This window comes from Anomaloglossus baeobatrachus (genome assembly GCF_048569485.1).
Source record: "Anomaloglossus baeobatrachus isolate aAnoBae1 chromosome 5 unlocalized genomic scaffold, aAnoBae1.hap1 SUPER_5_unloc_29, whole genome shotgun sequence".
Taxonomy (NCBI): Eukaryota; Metazoa; Chordata; class Amphibia; order Anura; family Aromobatidae; genus Anomaloglossus; species Anomaloglossus baeobatrachus.
In genome coordinates this window covers 308,654-333,290 of record NW_027441805.1, presented here as the reverse complement: position 1 = coordinate 333,290, position 24,637 = coordinate 308,654, and the positions used below count along the sequence as shown (strand labels likewise).

Below are 24,637 nucleotides of genomic sequence, written 5' to 3'. Positions count from 1 at the left end.
CGCACACTAGATATATAATACCCTGCACCTACCTCCACCTGCAGAGCCGCACACTAGATATATAATACCCTGCACCTACCTCCACCTGCAGAGCCGCACACTAGATATATAATAACCTGCACCTACCTCCACCTGCAGAGCCGCACACTAGATATATAATACCCTGCACCTACCTCCACCTGCAGAGCCGCACACTAGATATATAATACCCTGCACCTACCTCCACCTGCAGAGCCGCACACTAGATATATAATACCCTGCACCTACCTCCACCTGCAGAGCCGCACACTAGATATATAATACCCTGCACCTACCTCCACCTGCAGAGCCGCACACTAGATATATAATACCCTGCACCTACCTCCACCTGCAGAGCCGCACACTAGATATATAATACCCTGCACCTACCTCCACCTGCAGAGCCGCACACTAGATATATAATACCCTGCACCTACCTCCACCTGCAGAGCCGCACACTAGATATATAATACCCTGCACCTACCTCCACCTGCAGAGCCGCACACTAGATATATAATACCCTGCACCTACCTCCACCTGCAGAGCCGCACACTAGATATCTAATACCCTGCACCTACCTCCACCTGCAGAGCCGCACACTAGATATCTAATACCCTGCACCTACCTCCACCTGCAGAGCCGCACACTAGATATATAATACCCTGCACCTACCTCCACCTGCAGAGCCGCACACTAGATATATAATACCCTGCACCTACCTCCACCTGCAGAGCCGCACACTAGATATATAATACCCTGCACCTACCTCCACCTGCAGAGCCGCACACTAGATATATAATACCCTGCACCTACCTCCACCTGCAGAGCCGCACACTAGATATATAATACCCTGCACCTACCTCCACCTGCAGAGCCGCACACTAGATATATAATACCCTGCACCTACCTCCACCTGCAGAGCCGCACACTAGATATATAATACCCTGCACCTACCTCCACCTGCAGAGCCGCACACTAGATATATAATACCCTGCACCTACCTCCACCTGCAGAGCCGCACACTAGATATATAATACCCTGCACCTACCTCCACCTGCAGAGCCGCACACTAGATATATAATAACCTGCACCTACCTCCACCTGCAGAGCCGCACACAGATATATAATACCCTGCACCTACCTCCACCTGCAGAGCCGCACACTAGATATATAATACCCTGCACCTACCTCCACCTGCAGAGCCGCACACTAGATATATAATAACCTGCACCTACCTCCACCTGCAGAGCCGCACACAGATATATAATACCCTGCACCTACCTCCACCTGCAGAGCCGCACACTAGATATATAATACCCTGCACCTACCTCCACCTGCAGAGCCGCACACTAGATATATAATACCCTGCACCTACCTCCACCTGCAGAGCCGCACACTAGATATATAATACCCTGCACCTACCTCCACCTGCAGAGCCGCACACTAGATATATAATAACCTGCACCTACCTCCACCTGCAGAGCCGCACACTAGATATATAATACCCTGCACCTACCTCCACCTGCAGAGCCGCACACTAGATATATAATACCCTGCACCTACCTCCACCTGCAGAGCCGCACACTAGATATATAATACCCTGCACCTACCTCCACCTGCAGAGCCGCACACTAGATATATAATAACCTGCACCTACCTCCACCTGCAGAGCCGCACACTAGATATATAATACCCTGCACCTACCTCCACCTGCAGAGCCGCACACTAGATATATAATACCCTGCACCTACCTCCACCTGCAGAGCCGCACACTAGATATATAATACCCTGCACCTACCTCCACCTGCAGAGCCGCACACTAGATATATAATACCCTGCACCTACCTCCACCTGCAGAGCCGCACACTAGATATATAATACCCTGCACCTACCTCCACCTGCAGAGCCGCACACTAGATATATAATACCCTGCACCTACCTCCACCTGCAGAGCCGCACACTAGATATATAATACCCTGCACCTACCTCCACCTGCAGAGCCGCACACTAGATATATAATACCCTGCACCTACCTCCACCTGCAGAGCCGCACACTAGATATATAATACCCTGCACCTACCTCCACCTGCAGAGCCGCACACTAGATATATAATACCCTGCACCTACCTCCACCTGCAGATCCGCACACTAGATATATAATACCCTGCACCTACCTCCTCCTGCAGAGCCGCACACTAGATATATAATACCCTGCACCTACCTCCTCCTGCAGAGCCGCACACTAGATATATAATAACCTGCACCTACCTCCACCTGCAGAGCCGCACACTAGATATATAATACCCTGCACCTACCTCCACCTGCAGAGCCGCACACTAGATATATAATACCCTGCACCTACCTCCACCTGCAGAGCCGCACACTAGATATATAATACCCTGCACCTACCTCCACCTGCAGAGCCGCACACTAGATATATAATACCCTGCACCTACCTCCACCTGCAGAGCCGCACACTAGATATATAATACCCTGCACCTACCTCCTCCTGCAGAGCCGCACACTAGATATATAATAACCTGCACCTACCTCCACCTGCAGAGCCGCACACTAGATATATAATACCCTGCACCTACCTCCACCTGCAGAGCCGCACACTAGATATATAATACCCTGCACCTACCTCCACCTGCAGAGCCGCACACTAGATATATAATACCCTGCACCTACCTCCACCTGCAGAGCCGCACACTAGATATATAATACCCTGCACCTACCTCCTCCTGCAGAGCCGCACACTAGATATATAATACCCTGCACCTACCTCCTCCTGCAGAGCCGCACACTAGATATATAATACCCTGCACCTACCTCCTCCTGCAGAGCCGCACACTAGATATATAATACCCTGCACCTACCTCCACCTGCAGAGCCGCACACTAGATATATAATACCCTGCACCTACCTCCACCTGCAGAGCCGCACACTAGATATATAATACCCTGCACCTACCTCCACCTGCAGAGCCGCACACTAGATATATAATACCCTGCACCTACCTCCACCTGCAGAGCCGCACACTAGATATATAATACCCTGCACCTACCTCCTCCTGCAGAGCCGCACACTAGATATATAATACCCTGCACCTACCTCCACCTGCAGAGCCGCACACTAGATATATAATACCCTGCACCTACCTCCTCCTGCAGAGCCGCACACTAGATATATAATACCCTGCACCTACCTCCTCCTGCAGAGCCGCACACTAGATATATAATACCCTGCACCTACCTCCACCTGCAGAGCCGCACACTAGATATATAATACCCTGCACCTACCTCCACCTGCAGAGCCGCACACTAGATATATAATACCCTGCACCTACCTCCACCTGCAGAGCCGCACACTAGATATATAATACCCTGCACCTACCTCCACCTGCAGAGCCGCACACAGATATATAATACCCTGCACCTACCTCCACCTGCAGAGCCGCACACTAGATATATAATACCCTGCACCTACCTCCACCTGCAGAGCCGCACACTAGATATATAATACCCTGCACCTACCTCCACCTGCAGAGCCGCACACTAGATATATAATACCCTGCACCTACCTCCACCTGCAGAGCCGCACACTAGATATATAATACCCTGCACCTACCTCCACCTGCAGAGCCGCACACTAGATATATAATACCCTGCACCTACCTCCACCTGCAGAGCCGCACACTAGATATATAATACCCTGCACCTACCTCCACCTGCAGAGCCGCACACTAGATATATAATACCCTGCACCTACCTCCACCTGCAGAGCCGCACACTAGATATATAATACCCTGCACCTACCTCCACCTGCAGAGCCGCACACTAGATATAATAACCTGCACCTACCTCCACCTGCAGAGACGCACACTAGATATATAATACCCTGCACCTACCTCCTCCTGCAGAGCCGCACACTAGATATATAATACCCTGCACCTACCTCCACCTGCAGAGCCGCACACTAGATATATAATACCCTGCACCTACCTCCACCTGCAGAGCCGCACACTAGATATATAATACCCTGCACCTACCTCCACCTGCAGAGCCGCACACTAGATATATAATACCCTGCACCTACCTCCTCCTGCAGAGCCGCACACTAGATATATAATACCCTGCACCTACCTCCACCTGCAGAGCCGCACACTAGATATATAATACCCTGCACCTACCTCCACCTGCAGAGCCGCACACTAGATATATAATACCCTGCACCTACCTCCACCTGCAGAGCCGCACACTAGATATATAATACCCTGCACCTACCTCCACCTGCAGAGCCGCACACTAGATATATAATACCCTGCACCTACCTCCACCTGCAGAGCCGCACACTAGATATATAATACCCTGCACCTACCTCCACCTGCAGAGCCGCACACTAGATATATAATACCCTGCACCTACCTCCACCTGCAGAGCCGCACACTAGATATATAATACCCTGCACCTACCTCCACCTGCAGAGCCGCACACTAGATATATAATACCCTGCACCTACCTCCACCTGCAGAGCCGCACACTAGATATATAATACCCTGCACCTACCTCCACCTGCAGAGCCGCGCACTAGATATATAATACCCTGCACCTACCTCCACCTGCAGAGCCGCGCACTAGATATATAATACCCTGCACCTACCTCCACCTGCAGAGCCGCGCACTAGATATATAATACCCTGCACCTACCTCCACCTGCAGAGCCGCACACTAGATATAATACCCTGCACCTACCTCCACCTGCAGAGCCGCACACTAGATATATAATACCCTGCACCTACCTCCACCTGCAGAGCCGCACACCAGATATATAATAACCTGCACCTACCTCCACCTGCAGAGCCGCACACTAGATATATAATACCCTGCACCTACCTCCACCTGCAGAGCCGCACACTAGATATATAATACCCTGCACCTACCTCCACCTGCAGAGCCGCACACTAGATATATAATACCCTGCACCTACCTCCACCTGCAGAGCCGCACACTAGATATATAATACCCTGCACCTACCTCCACCTGCAGAGCCGCACACTAGATATATAATAACCTGCACCTACCTCCACCTGCAGAGCCGCACACTAGATATATAATACCCTGCACCTACCTCCACCTGCAGAGCCGCACACTAGATATATAATAACCTGCACCTACCTCCACCTGCAGAGCCGCACACTAGATATATAATACCCTGCACCTACCTCCACCTGCAGAGCCGCACACTAGATATATAATACCCTGCACCTACCTCCACCTGCAGAGCCGCACACTAGATATATAATACCCTGCACCTACCTCCACCTGCAGAGCCGCACACTAGATATATAATACCCTGCACCTACCTCCACCTGCAGAGCCGCACACTAGATATATAATACCCTGCACCTACCTCCACCTGCAGAGCCGCACACTAGATATATAATACCCTGCACCTACCTCCACCTGCAGAGCCGCACACTAGATATATAATACCCTGCACCTACCTCCACCTGCAGAGCCGCACACTAGATATATAATACCCTGCACCTACCTCCTCCTGCAGAGCCGCACACTAGATATATAATACCCTGCACCTACCTCCACCTGCAGAGCCGCACACTAGATATATAATACCCTGCACCTACCTCCACCTGCAGAGCCGCACACTAGATATATAATACCCTGCACCTACCTCCACCTGCAGAGCCGCACACTAGATATATAATACCCTGCACCTACCTCCACCTGCAGAGCCGCACACTAGATATATGGCTGCTCTGTGCTTACAGGACCTGTGATGATGTCACATGGAGGGGAGGAGTCAGGGTCACATGATCAGCTCCATGTGTGTGTGTGGAGCAGGTAAGGGTACTTTCACACATCCGGATTTTTGCTCTGCGGCACAATACGGCGTTCTGCAGAAAAACCGCAACCGGCTTTTGCAACGCCGATTGCGGTTTTTTTTTGCATTGACTTACATTAGTGCCGCATTGTGCCGCAGGGGCTTGCGTTCGGTCCGGTTTTTGCCGCATGCGGCAGATGTAGCCGATGCGGCGGCCGGATCGAACGTACCCTGCAACGTTTTTTGCTCCGGCAAAAAACACCGCATCGCGCCGCATCCGGCCGCTGCGGCGCATTTTTCAATGCATCCCTATGGAGGCCGGATGCGGCGCGATGCGGAAAAAACCGCATCCGGTCGCCGCATGCGGTATTTTCCACTGCGCATGCTCAGTAGCATGCCGCAACCGGAAAAAACCGGACCGGCCGCATGTAAAAACTTATGCAAAGGATGCGGTGTTTTCACCGCATCCGTTGCATAGTTTTCACAGCCGGATTGAGCCGCAGGGCTCAAACCGGATGTGTGAAAGTAGCCTAACAGATATTGGAAGCCGCAGACGTCCTGGAGACCTCAGACAGGCTCGGTCTGGCGGGGTACCGGGGAAACCCCCGGTAGGCCCCGCCCTTGCCTGTAATTTATGCTGTCTCCGGCAGCCTGCAGGGCCCCCCCCCCAACCCCCTCCTGTGTACTCAGGAGAAATTGCACAATACATTTTATAGTGCATTTTTTCCTGATACCCTTGTGGAAAAAAAAGCTACCTGTTTGAAAAAACAATTTTGTGGTAAAAAAAAGAATAAAATATTTTCACGGCTGAGCATTACAAACGTTTGTGAAGCCTCCAGGGGTTCAAAGTGCTCACTAAACAGCTAGATAAATTCCATGAGGGCTCTAGTTTCCAAAATGGGGTCAATTGTGGGGGAGCTCCATTGTTTAGGCACTTCAGGGGGTCTCCAAACGCAACATGGCGTCCTCTAATAATTCCAACCAATTTTGCTGTGAAATGGCGCTCCTTGCCTTCCGAGCACTGCCATGTGCCCTCCTCTAATAATTCCAACCAATTTTGCTGTGAAATGGCGCTCCTTGCCTTCCGAGCACTGCCATGTGCCCAAACATTTTATTTCCACCACATATGGGGTATCTGCGTACTCAGGAGAAATTGCACAATACATTTTATGGTGCATTTTTTTCCTGATACCCTTGTGATAAAAAAAAGCTACCTGGTTGAAGCAACAGTTTTGTGGTAAAAAAAAATATTTTTCTTTTCACGGCTCAACGTTATAAACTTCTGTGAAGCCCCCAGGGGTTCAAAGTGCACATCAAACATCTAGAAAAAATATTTGAGGGCTCTAGTTTCCAAAATGGGGTCACTTATGGGGGAGCTCCATTGTTTAGGCACCTCAGGGAGTCTTCAAACCCGACATGGCGTCCGCTAATGAGTGCAGCTAATTTTGCACTCAAAAATTCAAATGGCGCTCCTTGCCTTCCGAGCCCTGCCGTGTGCCCAAACATTTTATTTGCACCACATATGGGGTATCTGCGTACTCAGGAGAAAATGCACAATACATTTTATGATGCATTTTTCCTGATACCCTTGTGAAAATACTAATTTTTATGGCTAAAGTAACATCTTTGTGTTAAAAAAGTAACATTTTCATTTTTTCGTCTACATTGCTTTGGTTGCTGTGAAGCTCCTAAAGGGTTAATAAACTTCTTGGATGTGGTTTTGAGCAGAGGGAGGGGTGCAGATTTTAGAATGGGGTATTTTTTTTCGCCTAGGTATCTCAAATCACTCCAAATGTGATGTGGTACCTAAAAATTTTTTTTGTAAATTTTGTTGGAAAATGAGAAATTGCTGATGAACTTTGAACCCTTCTAACTTCCTAACGGAAATTTTTTTTTTTCAAAAATTGCGCTGGTGTAAAGTAGGCAAGTGGGAAATGTTGTTTAGTAACTATTTTGTGTGACATAACTTTTAGATTTATGGGCATAAAATTTCAAATTTTGAAAATTGCAAAATTTTCAAAATTTTCGCCAAATTTCCGAAATTTTCACAAATAAACGCAAAACATATCAGCCTAAATTTACCACTGACATGAAGTACAATATGTCACGAAAAAACAATCTCAGAATCGCCAGGATCCATTGAAGTGTTCCAGAGTTATAACCTGTCAAAGTGACACTGGTCAAAATTGCAAAAAATGGCCCGGTCTTTAAGGTGAAAACAGGCTGGGGGCTGAATGGGTTAAGGATCTTATATCATATACTAATGAGCGAGAGGACTAGTCCCAAGGGCGTTACTTCACATGGCTAGTCAGCTCATATAGCATGTTAGCAGGGCCGTATTTGCCACTAGGCACCCGTGGTCCCGTGCCTAGGGCGGCACGTTGCGGGGGGGGCGGCACTTTCTGGCAGCAAAAAAAAAAAAATAAAAAAATATATATAAATTTTTTTATTTTTTTTTACATCCCCGCCCCTTGCCCCTCCCTCCGTTGCACTTCGCTGTGTTCTCGGGGGGGAGGGGGGGTTGAGAGGGAGAGGAGAGGCGCACTTCTGTCTCTTTAAATACACGGAGGGCGCCAGGCATAGTGAGCTGATTAACCCCGGAAGTTCCAGCGCCTGCACTTCCGGGTCAGAGGCGCGCGGGCGCGCCAATCAGCTCACTGCCCCGTGCTGCAGCGTCCAATTCTGCAGACAACACACGCCGCGGAGGAGGATGCGACTGGAGCTGGAGCCAGCCAGAAGAGGATAATAGCAGAGCAGGGCAGCAGGCACCGGAGCAGGTATGCGTAAGGCAGAGCCTAGAATGTATGGGCACCTTACAGGTTAGTTGATGATCGTTGCGATGCCTCTTTTTGGCTGGGGGGAGGCTGGGAAAAGAGAGAGGCTGGGGGGAGGCTGGGAAAAGAGAGAGGCTGGGGGGAGGCTGGGAAAAGAGAGAGGCTGGGGGGAGGCTGGGAAAAGAGAGAGGCTGGGGGGAGGCTGGGAAAAGAGAGAGGCTGGGGGGAGGCTGGGAAGAGAGGGGGAGGCTGGGAAAAGAGAGAGGCTGGGGGTAGTCTGGGAAAAGAGAGGCTGGGGGGAGGCTGGGAAAAGAGAGGCTGGGGGGAGGCTGGGAAAAGAGAGAGGCTGGGGGGAGGCTGGGAAAAGAGAGAGGCTGGGGGGGAGGCTGGGAAAAGAGAGAGGCTGGGGGGGAGGCTGGGAAAAGAGAGAGGCTGGGGGGAGGCTGGGAAGAGAGAGGCTGGGGGGGAGGCTGGGGGGGAGGCTGGGAAGAGAGAGGCTGGGGGGAGGCTGGGAAAAGAGAGAGGCTGGGGGGAGAGAGAGGCGGAGGCTGGGGGGAGAGAGAGGCGGAGGCTGGGGGGAGAGAGAGGCTGAGGCTGGGGGGAGAGAGAGGCTGAGGCTGGGGGGCAGGCTGGGGGGAGAGAGAGGCTGAGGCTGGGGGGAGAGAGAGGCTGAGGCTGGGGGGAGGCTGGGGGGAGAGAGAGGCTGAGGCTGGGGGGAGAGAGAGGCTGAGGCTGGGGGGGAGGCTGGGGGGAGAGAGAGGCTGGGGGGGAGAGAGGCTGAGGCTGGGGGGGAGGCTGGGGGGAGAGAGAGGCTGAGGCTGGGGGGGAGGCTGGGGGGAGAGGCTGAGGCTGGGGGGAGAGAGAGGCTGAGGCTGGGGGGAGAGGCTGAGGCTGGGGGGGGAGGCTGGGGGGAGAGAGAGACTGAGGCTGGGGGGGAGGCTGGGGGGAGAGAGAGGCTGAGGCTGGGGGGGAGGCTGGGGGGAGAGAGAGGCTGAGGCTGGGGGGGAGGCTGGGGGGAGAGAGAGGCTGAGGCTGGGGGGGAGGCTGGGGGGAGAGAGAGGCTGAGGCTGGGGGGGAGGCTGAGGGGAGAGAGAGGCTGAGGCTGGGGGGGAGGCTGAGGGGAGAGAGAGGCTGAGGCTGGGGGGGAGGCTGGGGGGAGAGAGAGGCTGAGGCTGGGGGGGAGGCTGGGGGGAGAGGCTGAGGCTGGGGGGAGAGGCTGAGGCTGGGGGGGAGGCTGGGGGGAGAGAGAGGCTGAGGCTGGGGGGGAGGCTGGGGGGAGAGAGAGGCTGAGGCTGGGGGGGAGGCTGGGGGGAGAGAGAGGCTGAGGCTGGGGGGGAGGCTGGGGGGAGAGAGAGGCTGAGGCTGGGGGGGAGGCTGGGGGGAGAGAGAGGCTGAGGCTGGGGGGGAGGCTGGGGGGAGAGAGAGGCTGAGGCTGGGGGGGAGGCTGGGGGGAGAGAGAGGCTGAGGCTGGGGGGGGGGGGGAGAGAGGCTGAGGCTGGGGGGGAGGCTGGGGGGGAGAGAGAGGCTGAGGCTGGGGGGGAGGCTGGGGGGGAGAGAGAGGCTGAGGCTGGGGGGGAGGCTGGGGTGAGAGAGGCTGAGGCTGGGGGAGAGAGAGGCTGAGGCTGGGGGGGAGGCTGGGGGGAGAGAGAGGCTGAGGCTGGGGGAGAGAGAGGCTGAGGCTGGGGGAGAGAGAGGCTGATGCTGAAGGCGGGGGAGAGAGGCTGCTGCTGGGGGAATGGGAGAGAGGGGCTAATGCTAGAGACAGAGGACAAGGGTTGAGGGATAGTGCAATGACAAAATCGATGGGGGGAGTGTAAGGACTCAGAATGAGAGGGGGCAGCATTGGGAGCTCATTATGGAGAAGGGGCAGCATGTGTGGGCTCAGTATGGAGTGGAGCAATGTAGGGGAGTCAATATCAAGAGTGGGGTAGTGTGTGTGTGTGTGGGGGGGTCTCAGCATAAGCGTTAGTGTGGTGGTCTTAGTATGATGAATGGGGCAGCATGGAGGTGTCATTATGGAAAAGAGTAAGGCAGCATTAGGAGCTCATGGAGAGGGGCAGCATGCATGGGACACTGTGAGGAGGGGGCAGCATGCATGGGACATTGTGAGGAGGGGGCAGCATGCATGGGACATTGTGAGGAGGGGGCAGCATGCATGGGACATTGTGAGGAGGGGGCAGCATGCATGGGACATTGTGAGGATGGAGCAGCATGCATGGGACACTGTGAGGAGGGGACAGCATGCATGGGACACTGTGAGGAGGGGGCAGCATGCATGGGACACTGGATGGAGCAGCATGCATGGGACACTGTGAGGAGGGGGCAGCATGCATGGGACACTGTGAGGAGGGGACAGCATGCATGGGACACTGTGAGGAGGGGGCAGCATGCATGGGACACTGTGAGGAGGGATCAGCATGCATGGGACACTGTGAGGAGGGGGCAGCATGCATGGCACATTGTGATGAGGGGGCAGCATGCATGGGACATTGTGATGAGGGGGCAGCATGCATGGGACATTGTGATGAGGGGGCAGCATGCATGGGACATTGTGAGGAGGGGGCAGCATGCATGGGACACTGTGAGGAGGGGGCAGCATGCATGGGACACTGTGAGGAGGGGGCAGCATGCATGGGACACTGTGAGGAGGGGGCAGCATGCATGGGACACTGTGAGGAGGGGGCAGCATGCATGGGACATTGTGAGGAGGGGGCAGCATGCATGGGACACTGTGAGGAGGGGGCAGCATGCATGGGACACTGTGAGGAGGGGGCAGCATGCATGGGACACTGAGGAGGAGGCAGCATGCATGGGACACTGTGAGGAGGGGGCAGCATGCATGGGACACTGTGAGGAGGGGGCAGCATGCATGGGACACTGTGAGGAGGGAGCAGCATGCATGGGACATTGTGATGAGGGGGCAGCATGCATGGGACATTGTGAGGAGGGAGCAGCATGCATGGGACACTGTGAGGAGGGGGCAGCATGCATGGGACATTGTGAGGAGGGGGCAGCATGCATGGGACATTGTGATGAGGGGGCAGCATGCATGGGACATTGGGAGGAGGGGGCAGCATGCATGGGACACTGTGAGGAGGGGGCAGCATGCATGGGACATTGAGGAGGGGGCACCATGCATTGGACACTGTGAGGAGGGGGCAGCATGCATGGGACACTGTGGGGAGGGGGCAGCATGCATGGGACATTGTGATGAGGGGGCAGCATGCATGGGACACTGTGAGGAGGGGGCAGCATGCATGGGACACTGTGAGGAGGGGGCAGCATGCATGGGACACTGTGAGGAGGGGGCAGCATGCATGGGACACTGTGAGGAGGGGGCAGCATGCATGGGACACTGTGAGGAGGGAGCAGCATGCATGGGACATTGTGATGAGGGGGCAGCATGCATGGGACATTGTGAGGAGGGAGCAGCATGCATGGGACACTGTGAGGAGGGGGCAGCATGCATGGGACATTGTGAGGAGGGGGCAGCATGCATGGGACATTGTGATGAGGGGGCAGCATGCATGGGACATTGTGAGGAGGGAGCAGCATGCATGGGACACTGTGAGGAGGGGGCAGCATGCATGGGACATTGTGAGGAGGGGGCACCATGCATGGGACACTGTGAGGAGGGGGCAGCATGCATGGGACATTGTGAGGAGGGGGCAGCATGCATGGGACATTGTGAGGAGGGGGCAGCATGCATGGGACACTGTGAGGAGGGGGCAGCATGCATGGGACACTGTGAGGAGGGGGCAGCATGCATGGGACACTGTGAGGAGGGGGCAGCATGCATGGGACACTGAGGAGGGGGCAGCATGATGTGAGGACAGTACAGATCATATTTCATAATTGAGGAAGGTGTGGTGGGTATAATTTATAAGGGAGGGCAGTGTGTAGTTTATTAGGGGCAGTGTGACAGTCACAGTATATAAGTGGGGACGGTGGGAATATTTTATACTCATGCTATGTTTTGCTGTGCCCGTGGTGATCCCCATTGGGGGGGGGGGGTGTTAGTGCCCTTTGTTTCTCATTTATACTTTTTAAAGTGTTTTACAAAGTAGATCTGCCTTAAACAGATGTCGTGTGCGAAAACTCAGTTTTACGTTGTCACTAAGGGGCGCGACCACTTAAAGTGCCTAGGGCAGCACGAACGCAAAATACAGCCCTGCATGTTAGTACGCCCCTGTGGGTGTGCTGACATGCTAACATGCTATGTGAGCCGACTAGCCAAGCGAAGTAACGCCCTTGCGACTAGTCGCTTTCCTCATTAGCATAACATAAAGGATCTTTAGAAATACTTTTTCTAAAGATCTCTTTATCTATGCTACTGTATACAGGGAGAGTTACACAGGGAGTAGAAATATGCACCCAGAACTGCTCATAGTCCTGGGTGCCTATTGCACCTGACAGGTTCACTTTAATCTCTGTTGGACTGGCTGCCTAACCAATTCAGCTCTGCTGCATCCTAGCTGCCCAACCAGTTCAGCTCTGCTGCATCCTCGCTGCCCAACCAGTTTACCTCTGCTGCATCCTCGCTGCCCAACCAGTTCACCTCTGCTGCATCCTCGCTGCCCAACCAGTTCACCTCTGCTGCATCCTCGCTGCCCAACCAGTTCACCTCTGCTGCATCCTCTCTGCCCAACCAGTTCACCTCTGCTGCATCCTAACTGCCCAACCAGTTAACCTCTGCTGCATCCGAGCTGCCCAACCAGTTCAGCTCTGCTGTATCCTCGCTGCCCAACCAGTTCAGCTCTGCTGTATCCTCGCTGCCCAACCAGTTCAGCTCTGCTGGGTCCTGGCTGCCCAACCAGTTCAGCTCTGCTGTATCCTAGCTGCCCAACCAGTTCAGCTCTGCTGTATCCTAGCTGCCCAACCAGTTCAGCTCTGCTGCATCCTAGCTGCCCAACCAGTTCAGCTCTGCTGTATCCTAGCTGCCCAACCAGTTCAGCTCTGCTGTATCCTAGCTGCCCAACCAGTTCAGCTCTGCTGTATCCTAGCTGCCCAACCAGTTCAGCTCTGCTGTATCCTAGCTGCCCAACCAGTTCAGCTCTGCTGTATCCTAGCTGCCCAACCAGTTCAGCTCTGCTGCATCCTAGCTGCCCAACCAGTTCAGCTCTGCTGTATCCTAGCTGCCCAACCAGTTCAGCTCTGCTGCATCCTAGCTGCCCAACCAGTTCAGCTCTGCTGCATCCTAGCTGCCCAACCAGTTCAGCTCTGCTGCATCCTAGCTGCCCAAACAGTTCAGCTCTGCTGGGTCCTGGGTCTGCCTTATTAAAGTCAATATCCACTTCACGGGTTGTGCTAGAATCCTATTTTTAGGGCTTCAGACAGAAGACTGTAACTTTTCTATTGTTTCGTCAATCTTGCCACATGAAGGCTTGGTTTTTGCAGGACGAGTTGTACTTTTGCATGAAACCATTCGTTTTACCATATAGTGTACTGGAAAATGCGAAAAAATCCAAGTGCGGTGAAATTGCAAAATAAGTGCAATTACACAATTATTTTTGGGGTATTTTATTCACCCTGTTCTCTATTTGGTGACACTGACCGGTCAGTGTGAAGCCTCAGGTGGGTGCGAGTTCATAGACACCAAACATTATACTTTTACTTTCATCTAAGGCATTGAAAAAATGTAGAAGTTTGTCCCCCCAAAAAAATTGGTCTTTTTGCGCTATTTTCCGAGCCCTGTAGCGTTCTCATTTATCCAGATCTGGGGTTCGGTGACGGCTTAGTTTTTGCGTCTCGAGCTCAGGTTTGTAATGATATAATTCTTGTGCAGATGCTGCTCTATGATCGCCTGTTATTGCATTTTAAATAATTTTTGCGGTGCCCAAAAAACGTAATTTTGACTTTTTGGAATTTTTTCTCTCGGATATTTTTGGACGCGGAGATACCAGATATGTGTGTGTTTTAAACTGTTTTATTTTCAGAGGGGCCAATGGGGGGTGTGAGCTTTTAGGGGTTTTTGTTGTTTCACGTTTTTAAAAACTTTTTTTAACATTTTTTATTTATTTTACTAGTCCCTCTTGGGGATTATAAGGATCAGCAGTCAGATCGCTCCTTCATTTCTGTTGATCTGGAGAGAGAGATCATACACACACGGCTCCGCTCCGTCCACCTCGCACACACACGGCTCCGCTCCGTACACCTCGTACACACACACGGCTCCGCTCCGTACACCTCGTACACACACGCGGCTCCGCTCCATACACCTCGCACACACACGGCTCCGCTCCGTCCACCTCGCACACACGCGGCTCCGCTCCGTACACCTCGTACACACACGCGGCTCCACTCCGTACACCTCGTACACACACGCGGCTCCGCTCCATACACCTCGTACACACGCGGCTCCACTCAGTACACCTCGCACACACACGGCTCCGCTCCGTCCACCTCGCACACACGCGGCTCCGCTCCGTACACCTCGCACATACGCGGCTCTGCTCCGTACACCTCGCACACACGCGGCTCCACTCCGTACACCTCGTACACACGCGGCTCCGCTCCGTACACCTCTTACACACACGGCTCCGCTCCGTACACCTCGCACACACGCGGCTCCGCTCCGTACACCTCGCACATACGCGGCTCCGCTCCGTACACCTCGCACACACGCGGCTCCACTCCGTACACCTCGTACACACACGGCTCTGCTCCGTACACCTCGTACACACACGGCTCCGCTCCATACACACACGGGTCTGCTCCGTACACCTCGTACACACACGGGTCTGCTCCGTACACCTCGTACACACACGGGTCTGCTCCGTACACCTCGTACACACACGGGTCTGCTCCGTACACCTCGTACACACACGGCTCCGCTCCGTACACCTCGTACACACACGGCTCCCCTCCGTACACCTCGTACACACGCGGCTCCGCTCCGTACACCTCGTACACACACGGCTCCGCTCCGTACACCTCGTACACACACGGCTCCGCTCCGTACACCTCGTACACACACGCCTCCGCTCCATACACCTCGTACACACACGGCTCCGCACCGTACACCTCGTACACACACGGCTCTGCTCCGTACACCTCGCACACACACGGCTCTGCTCCGTACACCTCGCACACACACGGCTCCGCTCCGTCCACCTCGTACACACACGGCTCCGCTCCGTACACCTCGTACACACACGGCTCCCCTCCGTACACCTCGCACACACGCGGCTCCGCTCCGTCCACCTCGCACACACGCGGCTCCGCTCCGTACACCTCGCACACACGCGGCTCCGCTCCGTACACCTCGTACACACACGGCTCCGCTCCGTACACCTCGTACACACACGGCTCCGCTCCATACACACGCGGGTCTGCTCCGTACACCTCGTACACACACGGGTCTGCTCCGTACACCTCGTACACACATGGGTCTGCTCCGTACACCTCATACACACGCGCTCTGCTCCGTACACCTCGCACACACGCGGCTCCGCTCCGTCCACCTCGCACACACGCGGCTCCGCTCCGTACACCTCGCACACACACGGGTCTGCTCCGTACACCTCGCACACACACGGGTCTGCTCCGTACACCTCATACACAAACGGCTCCGCTCCGTACACCTCATACACACACGGCTCCGCTCCATACACACACGGGTCTGCTCCGTACACCTCGTACAGACGCGGCTCCGCTCCGTACTCCTCGTATACACGCGGCTCCGCTCCGTCCACCTCGCACACACACGGCTCCGCTCCGTACACCTCGTACACACACGACTCCGCTCCGTACACCTCGTACACACGCGGCTCCGCTCCGTACACCTCGTACACACACGGCTCCGCTCCGTACACCTCGTACACACGCGGCTCTGCTCAGTACACCTCGTACACACACGGCTCTGCTCCGTACACCTCATACACACACGGCTCCGCTCCGTACACCTCGTACACACACGGCTCTGCTCCGTACACCTCGTACACACACGGCTCCGCTCCGTACACCTCGTACACACGCGGCTCTGCTCCGTACACCTCGTACACACACGGCTCCGCTCCGTACACCTCGTACACACACGGCTCTGCTCCGTACACCTCGTACACACACGGCTCTGCTACATCCACACTGTAAACCCATCCTGACCCCACACATAAACTTCCCCTCATCCAGCACCATGACAACCAGCACAGCAGAGTCCTGCATACACTGAGGAGCTGATCATGTGACCCTGACTCCTCCCCTCCATGTGACATCATCACAGGTCCTGTAAGCACAGAGCAGCCACATGTATACTGTGCGGCTCTGCAGGTGGAGGTAGGTGCAGGGTATTATATATCTAGTGTGCGGCTCTGCAGGTGGAGGTAGGTGCAGGGTATTATATATCTAGTGTGCGGCTCTGCAGGTGGAGGTAGGTGCAGGGTATTATATATCTAGTGCGCGGCTCTGCAGGTGGAGGTAGGTGCAGGGTATTATATATCTAGTGTGCGGCTCTGCAGGTGGAGGTAGGTGCAGGGTATTATATATCTAGTGTGCGGCTCTGCAGGAGGAGGTAGGTGCAGGGTATTATATATCTAGTGTGCGGCTCTGCAGGAGGAGGTAGGTGCAGGGTATTATATATCTAGTGTGCGGCTCTGCAGGTGGAGGTAGGTGCAGGGTATTATATATCTAGTGTGCGGCTCTGCAGGTGGAGGTAGGTGCAGGGTATTATATATCTAGTGTGCGGCTCTGCAGGTGGAGGTAGGTGCAGGGTATTATATATCTGGTGTGCGGCTCTGCAGGTGGAGGTAGGTGCAGGGTATTATATATCTAGTGTGCGGCTCTGCAGGTGGAGGTAGGTGCAGGTTATTATATATCTAGTGTGCGGCTCTGCAGGTGGAGGTAGGTGCAGGGTATTATATATCTAGTGTGGCTCTGCAGGTGGAGGTAGGTGCAGGGTATTATATATCTAGTGTGCGGCTCTGCAGGTGGAGGTAGGTGCAGGGTATTATATATCTAGTGTGCGGCTCTGCAGGTGGAGGTAGGTGCAGGGTATTATATATCTAGTGTGCGGCTCTGCAGGTGGAGGTAGGTGCAGGGTATTATATATCTAGTGTGCGGCTCTGCAGGTGGAGGTAGGTGCAGGGTATTATATATCTAGTGTGCGGCTCTGCAGGTGGAGGTAGGTGCAGGTTATTATATATCTAGTGTGCGGCTCTGCAGGTGGAGGTAGGTGCAGGGTATTATATATCTAGTGTGCGGCTCTGCAGGTGGAGGTAGGTGCAGGGTATTATATATCTGGTGTGCGGCTCTGCAGGTGGAGGTAGGTGCAGGTTATTATATATCTAGTGTGCGGCTCTGCAGGTGGAGGTAGGTGCAGGGTATTATATATCTAGTGTGGCTCTGCAGGTGGAGGTAGGTGCAGGGTATTATATATCTAGTGTGCGGCTCTGCAGGTGGAGGTAGGTGCAGGGTATTATATATCTAGTGTGCGGCTCTGCAGGTGGAGGTAGGTGCAGGGTATTATATATCTAGTGTGCGGCTCTGCAGGTGGAGGTAGGTGCAGGGTATTATATATCTAGTGTGCGGCTCTGCAGGTGGAGGTAGGTGCAGGGTATTATATATCTAGTGTGCGGCTCTGCAGGTGGAGGTAGGTGCAGGGTATTATATATCTAGTGTGCGGCTCTGCAGGTGGAGGTAGGTGCAGGTTATTATATATCTAGTGTGGCTCTGCAGGTGGAGGTAGGTGCAGGTTATTATATATCTAGTGTGCGGCTCTGCAGGTGGAGGTAGGTGCAGGGTATTATATATCTAGTGTGCGGCTCTGCAGGAGGAGGTAGGTGCAGGGTATTATATATCTAGTGTGCGGCTCTGCAGGTGGAGGTAGGTGCAGGGTATTATATATCTAGTGTGCGGCTCTGCAGGTGGAGGTAGGTGCAGGGTATTATATATCTAGTGTGCGGCTCTGCAGGTGGAGGTAGGTGCAGGGTATTATATATCTAGTGTGCGGCTCTGCAGGTGGAGGTAGGTGCAGGGTATTATATATCTAGTGTGCGGCTCTGCAGGTGGAGGTAGGTGCAGGGTATTATATATCTAGTGTGCGGCTCTGCAGGTGGAGGTAGGTGCAGGGTATTATATATCTAGTGTGCGGCTCTGCAGGTGGAGGTAGGTGCAGGGTATTATATATCTAGTGTGCGGCTCTGCAGGTGGAGGTAGGTGCAGGCTATTATATATCTAGTGTGCGGCTCTGCAGGTGGAGGTAGGTGCAGGGTATTATATATCTGTGTGCGGCTCTGCAGGTGGAGGTAGGTGCAGGGTATTATATATCTAGTGTGCGGCTCTGCAGGTGGAGGTAGGTGCAGGGTATTATATATCTAGTGTGCGGCTCTGCAGGTGGAGGTAGGTGCAGGGTATTATATATCTGTGTGCGGCTCTGCAGGTGGAGGTAGGTGCAGGTTATTATATATCTAGTGTGCGGCTCTGCAGGTGGAGGTAGGTGCAGGGTATTATATATCTAGTGTGCGGCTCTGCAGGTGGAGGTAGGTGCAGGGTATTATATATCTAGTGTGCGGCTCTGCAGGTGGAGGTAGGTGCAGGGTATTATATATCTAGTGTGCGGCTCTGCAGGTGGAGGTAGGTGCAGGGTATTATATATCTAGTGTGCGGCTCTGCAGGTGGAGGTAGGTGCAGGGTATTATATATCTAGTGTGCGGCTCTGCAAGTGGAGGTAGGTGCAGGGTATTATATATCTAGTGTGCGGCTCTGCAGGTGGAGGTAGGTGCAGGGTATTATATATCTAGTGTGCGGCTCTGCAGGTGGAGGTAGGTGCAGGGTATTATATATCTAGTGTGCGGCTCTGCAGGTGGAGGTAGGTGCAGGGTATTATATATCTAGTGTGCGGCTCTGCAGGTGGAGGTAGGTGCAGGGTATTATATATCTAGTGTGTGGCTCTGCAGGAGGAGGTAGGTGCAGGGTATTATATATCTAGTGTGCGGCTCTGCAGGTGGAGGTAGGTGCAGGGGCTCTGTTATTTTGGGGCAGTCATTATCATTAACCCCTTTATGTCCAGTTTCCTCTGGTTCTTGACCAGGCACATTTTCATATTGTTTTGTACATGCAGTTTAACCCCTTTCCGACCGCCGTATGGATAAAGCGTCAGTAGTGAAGGGCACTTCTTCCATATCCCCGTATTATTATGGCGGTAAGATAAAAGTGTATACCGCCCCCCAGCATCAGATAATCTCGGGGTGTCAGCTAGCAGGGGTAGCGGAGACCCTGGAGATCACGATTCGGCCGTTCTTCCGGTCCCTGGAGACGTGATCACTGGTGTACACCGTATATAGAAGATCACGATACAGTAAATGGCGGCGCCAGTAAAACATGATTTATCTCCCACCTGGCATGATCAAACATGTCAGATAAGAGATAAATCCCCTCCCCCGGTCCCCGTTTGGCCAAAGTGCCCCCCATTCCCCTCCCCATTCTGATCATCTAAGATGGAGGCTGCATTCATCCTCCTCTAATTTCTGCCCATGTGACAGAAACATCCTCCCCAGGTCCAGCCAAGTCATCACCTGTCACTCCCCGGTCCTCCCCCACTCTCCCGATACCTGCTACTGCTCTGATACCCGCGATCCCTCCTCATCCTCTCACTCGGCTCCCTGCACACAGTGACACTGAGCTTACTGCAGCTCACACTGCTCTCGGCTGGATCCATGGAGTGTGAGTGCAGTATTCTCAGGTCACTGCAGCCACACTGCTCACATGGAGTGCCTGCACTTCCAGAAAATGAAGAAGTGTTCCCTGAGCGTGCCCCCATATTCTGGAAGATCCAGAATTGTTGTGGGACCACCAAAATGGTTTGTGGCGGACTGGATTTTTTTTCTTTTCAATAAATTGGTAAAAGAGGGAATGTGTTGGGAAGTGTTTTGTCAAATAAATTTGTTTTCGTTAACTTTTTTTTTTAATACTGACTGGGTTAGTGATGTGAGGTATCTGATAGACGCCGAAACTTTACTAACCCCAGGGCTTGATGCAAGGTGACAATACACAACTGGTATCATCTCCATTTATTACCCCGTTTGCCACCGCACCAGGGCAATAAGATGAGCCTGTTCATAGCGTCAGAATTGGCACAACTAATAGATGTGCCACTGCTGGGATGGCTGCAGCCTATTTTTTGGCTATGAAGGGCCAAATAACCATGGCCTTTCCCACCCTGAGAATATCAGACCCCAGATGTCAGCTTCACCTTGGCTGGTAATCCAATTTGGAGGGATCCCACTTTTTTTTTTTTAAATTATTTATACATAATAAAAAAACAGCATTGGGTACCCTCTGTTTTGGATTACCGGCCAAGGTGAAGTTACCAACTGTGGTCTGCAGGCTGCAGCCGTCTGCTTTACCCTAGCTGGTTATAAAAACTGGGTGGGATCCCACATAGTCTTTTTTAATGATTTATTTTTTGGCTAAATACAAGGCTAAACACCCTTTAGTGCCATGTGAAAGTCACTAAATGGTGCCACCTTAGAATATGCAGGGGGGTGGGACATTATATATGTTTTACCTCTGTCTCTCCATCCATCTATCCTTGTTTTTTAGGCTGCCTGCACACGATTAGGGTTTGCAGCGTTTTGGATGCAGAGTGCTTTTTGCAGTACAAGTGCATTAGAAGGATTTTTGGAAATCTCCTGAACACTGCTTGTTTTTTCCGTTGCATAAACTGACCTGCAGTTGTCCACGGGGAAAAAAGAGCTAAAGTCTTCAGCAGCCTGAACCTGGATCGTGGGCCCGGGCAGCTGTGTTCTCCAGTGGACAATACTCACATCTCTGCAGGTGGGCTGACACTGCATCCTAGACACAGTGTCGCTGGGTCGTAGGCACATAGCCTAAAAGTGAGAAATTTGGCACTATAGCAACATTTTTGTGAAGTATCTGTGGGTTCCAAATGCTCACTATACCCCTGAATAAAATTCTTGAAGGTCTAGTTTTCAAAATGGGGTCACTTGTGGCGGTTTCTGCTGTTTTGGTACCGTAGGGCCCCTGCAAATGCGACATGGTGCCCGCAATTTATTTCAACTTTTCAAAAATTCACATGGTGCTCTTTCCATTCCGAGCCCTCCCGTTTGTCCAAACAGAGGTTATTAGCTATATGTGGGGTATCACTGCGCTCATAAGAAATTGTATAACAAACCGTGGTGTCCACATTTTGATGTTGCCTCTTGAAAGTGAGAAATTTGGTGCTAAAGCAACATTTTTGTGAAAAAAAAAAATGAAAATTTTCAATATGACAACCTAAGATTATCAAATTCTATAAAGTACCTGTGGGTTCAAAATGCTCACTATACCCCTGGATAAAATCCTTGAGGGGTCTAGTTTCCAAAATGTGATCACTTTTGATGGAGCTCCACTGTTTAGGCGCCTCAGGAGCTCCAAACGCTACATGGCGTTTGCTAATGAATCCAGCCAATTTTAGTCAAATGGCGCTCCTTCCCTTTCAAACTCTGCCGTGCGCCAAAACGGTTTCCACCACATATGAGGTATCTGTCTACTCAAGAAAAATTGCACAATAAATTGTATTGTGCATTTTTCCTGTTACTCTTGTGAAAAAAAGAGCTTTGATATCACTTTGATGCCATTTTGTGCCAGTTTTATACTTTTTTAATTTGCTGCTTTTCAGTGTATTCACATCAGGGCTCCTCGCTGTATTGTATTTTATTAATGTGATTTTTTTTAATGTTTGTTCTTAAACGTGTAAAGAAAAAACAAAAAAGTAAAAACTGAAAAAAAATCCAAAAATTAACCAACTTCAGCCTCCAACAAGAAACTTGATGAATAAGAAACCAACTGCAGCATTGTGTCTGATGTCGACCGATACCAGACTGAAAATAAGGGAAATGTCTGTTTTTACCACATATATACCCCGACCCCTGCACTGACTGACAGCTGCTCAGCATTGGAACCTGCTGTCAGTCAGTGCCAAGAGTGCGGTATACTGAGCAGTGACTAAAACCGCATCGGGGCCACCCCTATGACTGAAAGCTGGACGCCGTCTCAATATATGTTTATGATCCCATTTACATATTTCATAGCTATTTTGTAACACTTCTTATTTTGTATATTTGGCTGTTTTTTACCTGGTCGGGGCTAATAACAGAGATTTGGATTGACAGTGATATTTTCCTATATGTCACACATTTGGAAGGGGGCGGGGGAGGGTCAATTCAGTATTTATTTATATTTTAATCTTACTTCCCTTGTAACTCGGGGCTGATACAATAATCACATGGCCTCTGTATATGGGGGAGGAGGCACCGTCAGCTCTTTCTACCCTGTTTCCTCGAAAATAAGACCTACCCTGAAAATAAGCCCTAGTGGGATTTTTGGGAGCCTTTTTGAGTATACAGTTCCTGACAGAAGTTCTGTCGCTTATCCATGTTATGTAAATAAAAGCTTATAACCTGACTTTAAATTCAACCATTAGTTTTATGAATTACTCTTTTGAAAGCTGAAACCCTCCCAAATTTGGTTTAGGTTTTGAAAATAAAGTTGCTGCAAAGCTGAAATATTCATCATTTAATGAACACAGAAAGGTCAGATTTTGGCAAGACAAAAGTTTTGTCGCCAACAGAAAGTAATGTGAAATTCAAACAAATAATTAACTTGTTACTTAACATTGGAGAATGAAGTTGTGCTGCTATTAAAGCCATATTTAATATTTTGTGTGACTTCCATGAGCTTGAAGGACTGCATCCATGTGGTTCAACAATGATTCATACAATTTATTGATGAAGTCATCAGGAATAGCAAAGAATGCAGTCTTACACGCCTCCCAGAGGTCATCTAGATTCTTTGGTTTTGTCTTCCAAGCTTCCTCTTTCCTCCTTTCCCAAACATGCTCAATGATGTTAATGTCTGGTGACCTGTCCTTGAGCACCTTGATCTTCTTTGCCAGGAGGAACTTTGTTGTACAGATGGATGTATGACATGGAGCACCATCCTGCTGCAGAATTTTACCCCTTTTATGATTGGGAATGTAAGAGGTAGCTAATACTTCTTGATATTTTAGGCTATTGATATTGCCTTCCACCTTGCAAATTTTTCGCACACCTCCATACTGAATGTAACCCCAGACCATGATCTTTCTTGGTGTAGTTTGGATCCATCCGGGCTCCAGTAGGTCTCCTGCAGTAGTTGTGGTGGCTGTGGTGTAATTCAACTGAAGATTCATCAGAGAAATCCACCTTTTGCCACTTTTCCAGCGTCCATCTGTTTAGCAGGCTGTGGGACTTGGAAATGCCACACGGTTTTTTAATTGCCTTTTATTTAGTGCTGGCTTCTGGGCACTGATTTGACCATGGAGGCCATTTTAACACAGAATCCTACAAACTGTTCTAGTTGACACAGGGACTTGAGGTGACCAGGCCTGTTGGAGCTCTGCTGCAGTGGAAGAGGGGCTGGATTTGGATTTTATAACCAACAAACGTTCCTCCTGAGCAGTTGTCTTGCGGGGTCTGCCGGACCTGGGCTTGTCAAAAATATCTCCAGTTTTTCAAAATCTTTTTTTAATTCTTTATACTTGACGCTGAGACACATTAAAGGTGCCACAGCCACCTCTGCAGTGGATCTGGTCTTCAGCCTCTTGACAATCAAGGCTTCGGTCGCAGGGTGGATTTTTGGCATGTTGTCAGAGGTCAAGTTGCAGTTCAACTGAAGGTGTGGGGTGCTGGGTTTATTTTTATACACACTCACTAATTAACCGATCATTTAGTGAGCACGGGTGAGGATGTAAACTAGGATTGGGTGCATTATATGACAAGGCGACAAAACGTTTGTCTTGCCAAAATCTGACCTTTCTGTGTTCATTAAATGATCCATATTTTGAGCAACTTTATTTTCATAACCTAAACCGAATTTCAGAGGGTTTCAGCTTTCAAAAGGTTAATTTATAAAACCAATGGATGAATTTAAAGTCAGGTTATAAGCTATTATTTACATAACATGGATAAGCGACACAACTTCTGTCAGGGAGTGTACTTAAAATATAAGCCCTAGTCCAAAAATAA

At 51.5% G+C, this 24,637-nt stretch overlaps 2 protein-coding genes across 2 annotated transcripts in view; one reads left to right on the top strand and one right to left on the bottom strand.

Annotated features, from left to right (window-relative positions):
* Positions 1-24,637, bottom strand: part of LOC142259138 (uncharacterized) — a 111,842-nt gene that overhangs the window by 16,080 nt on the left and 71,125 nt on the right. Inside the window, exon 4 of the mRNA XM_075331645.1 lies at positions 19,953-19,961. Within this exon, the coding sequence (XP_075187760.1) occupies positions 19,953-19,961 (9 nt within the window). The remainder of the gene's footprint in view (positions 1-19,952; positions 19,962-24,637) is intronic.
* LOC142259142 (uncharacterized) overlaps positions 1-24,637 on the top strand; it is a 110,939-nt gene that overhangs the window by 53,921 nt on the left and 32,381 nt on the right. The window lies entirely within an intron of this gene.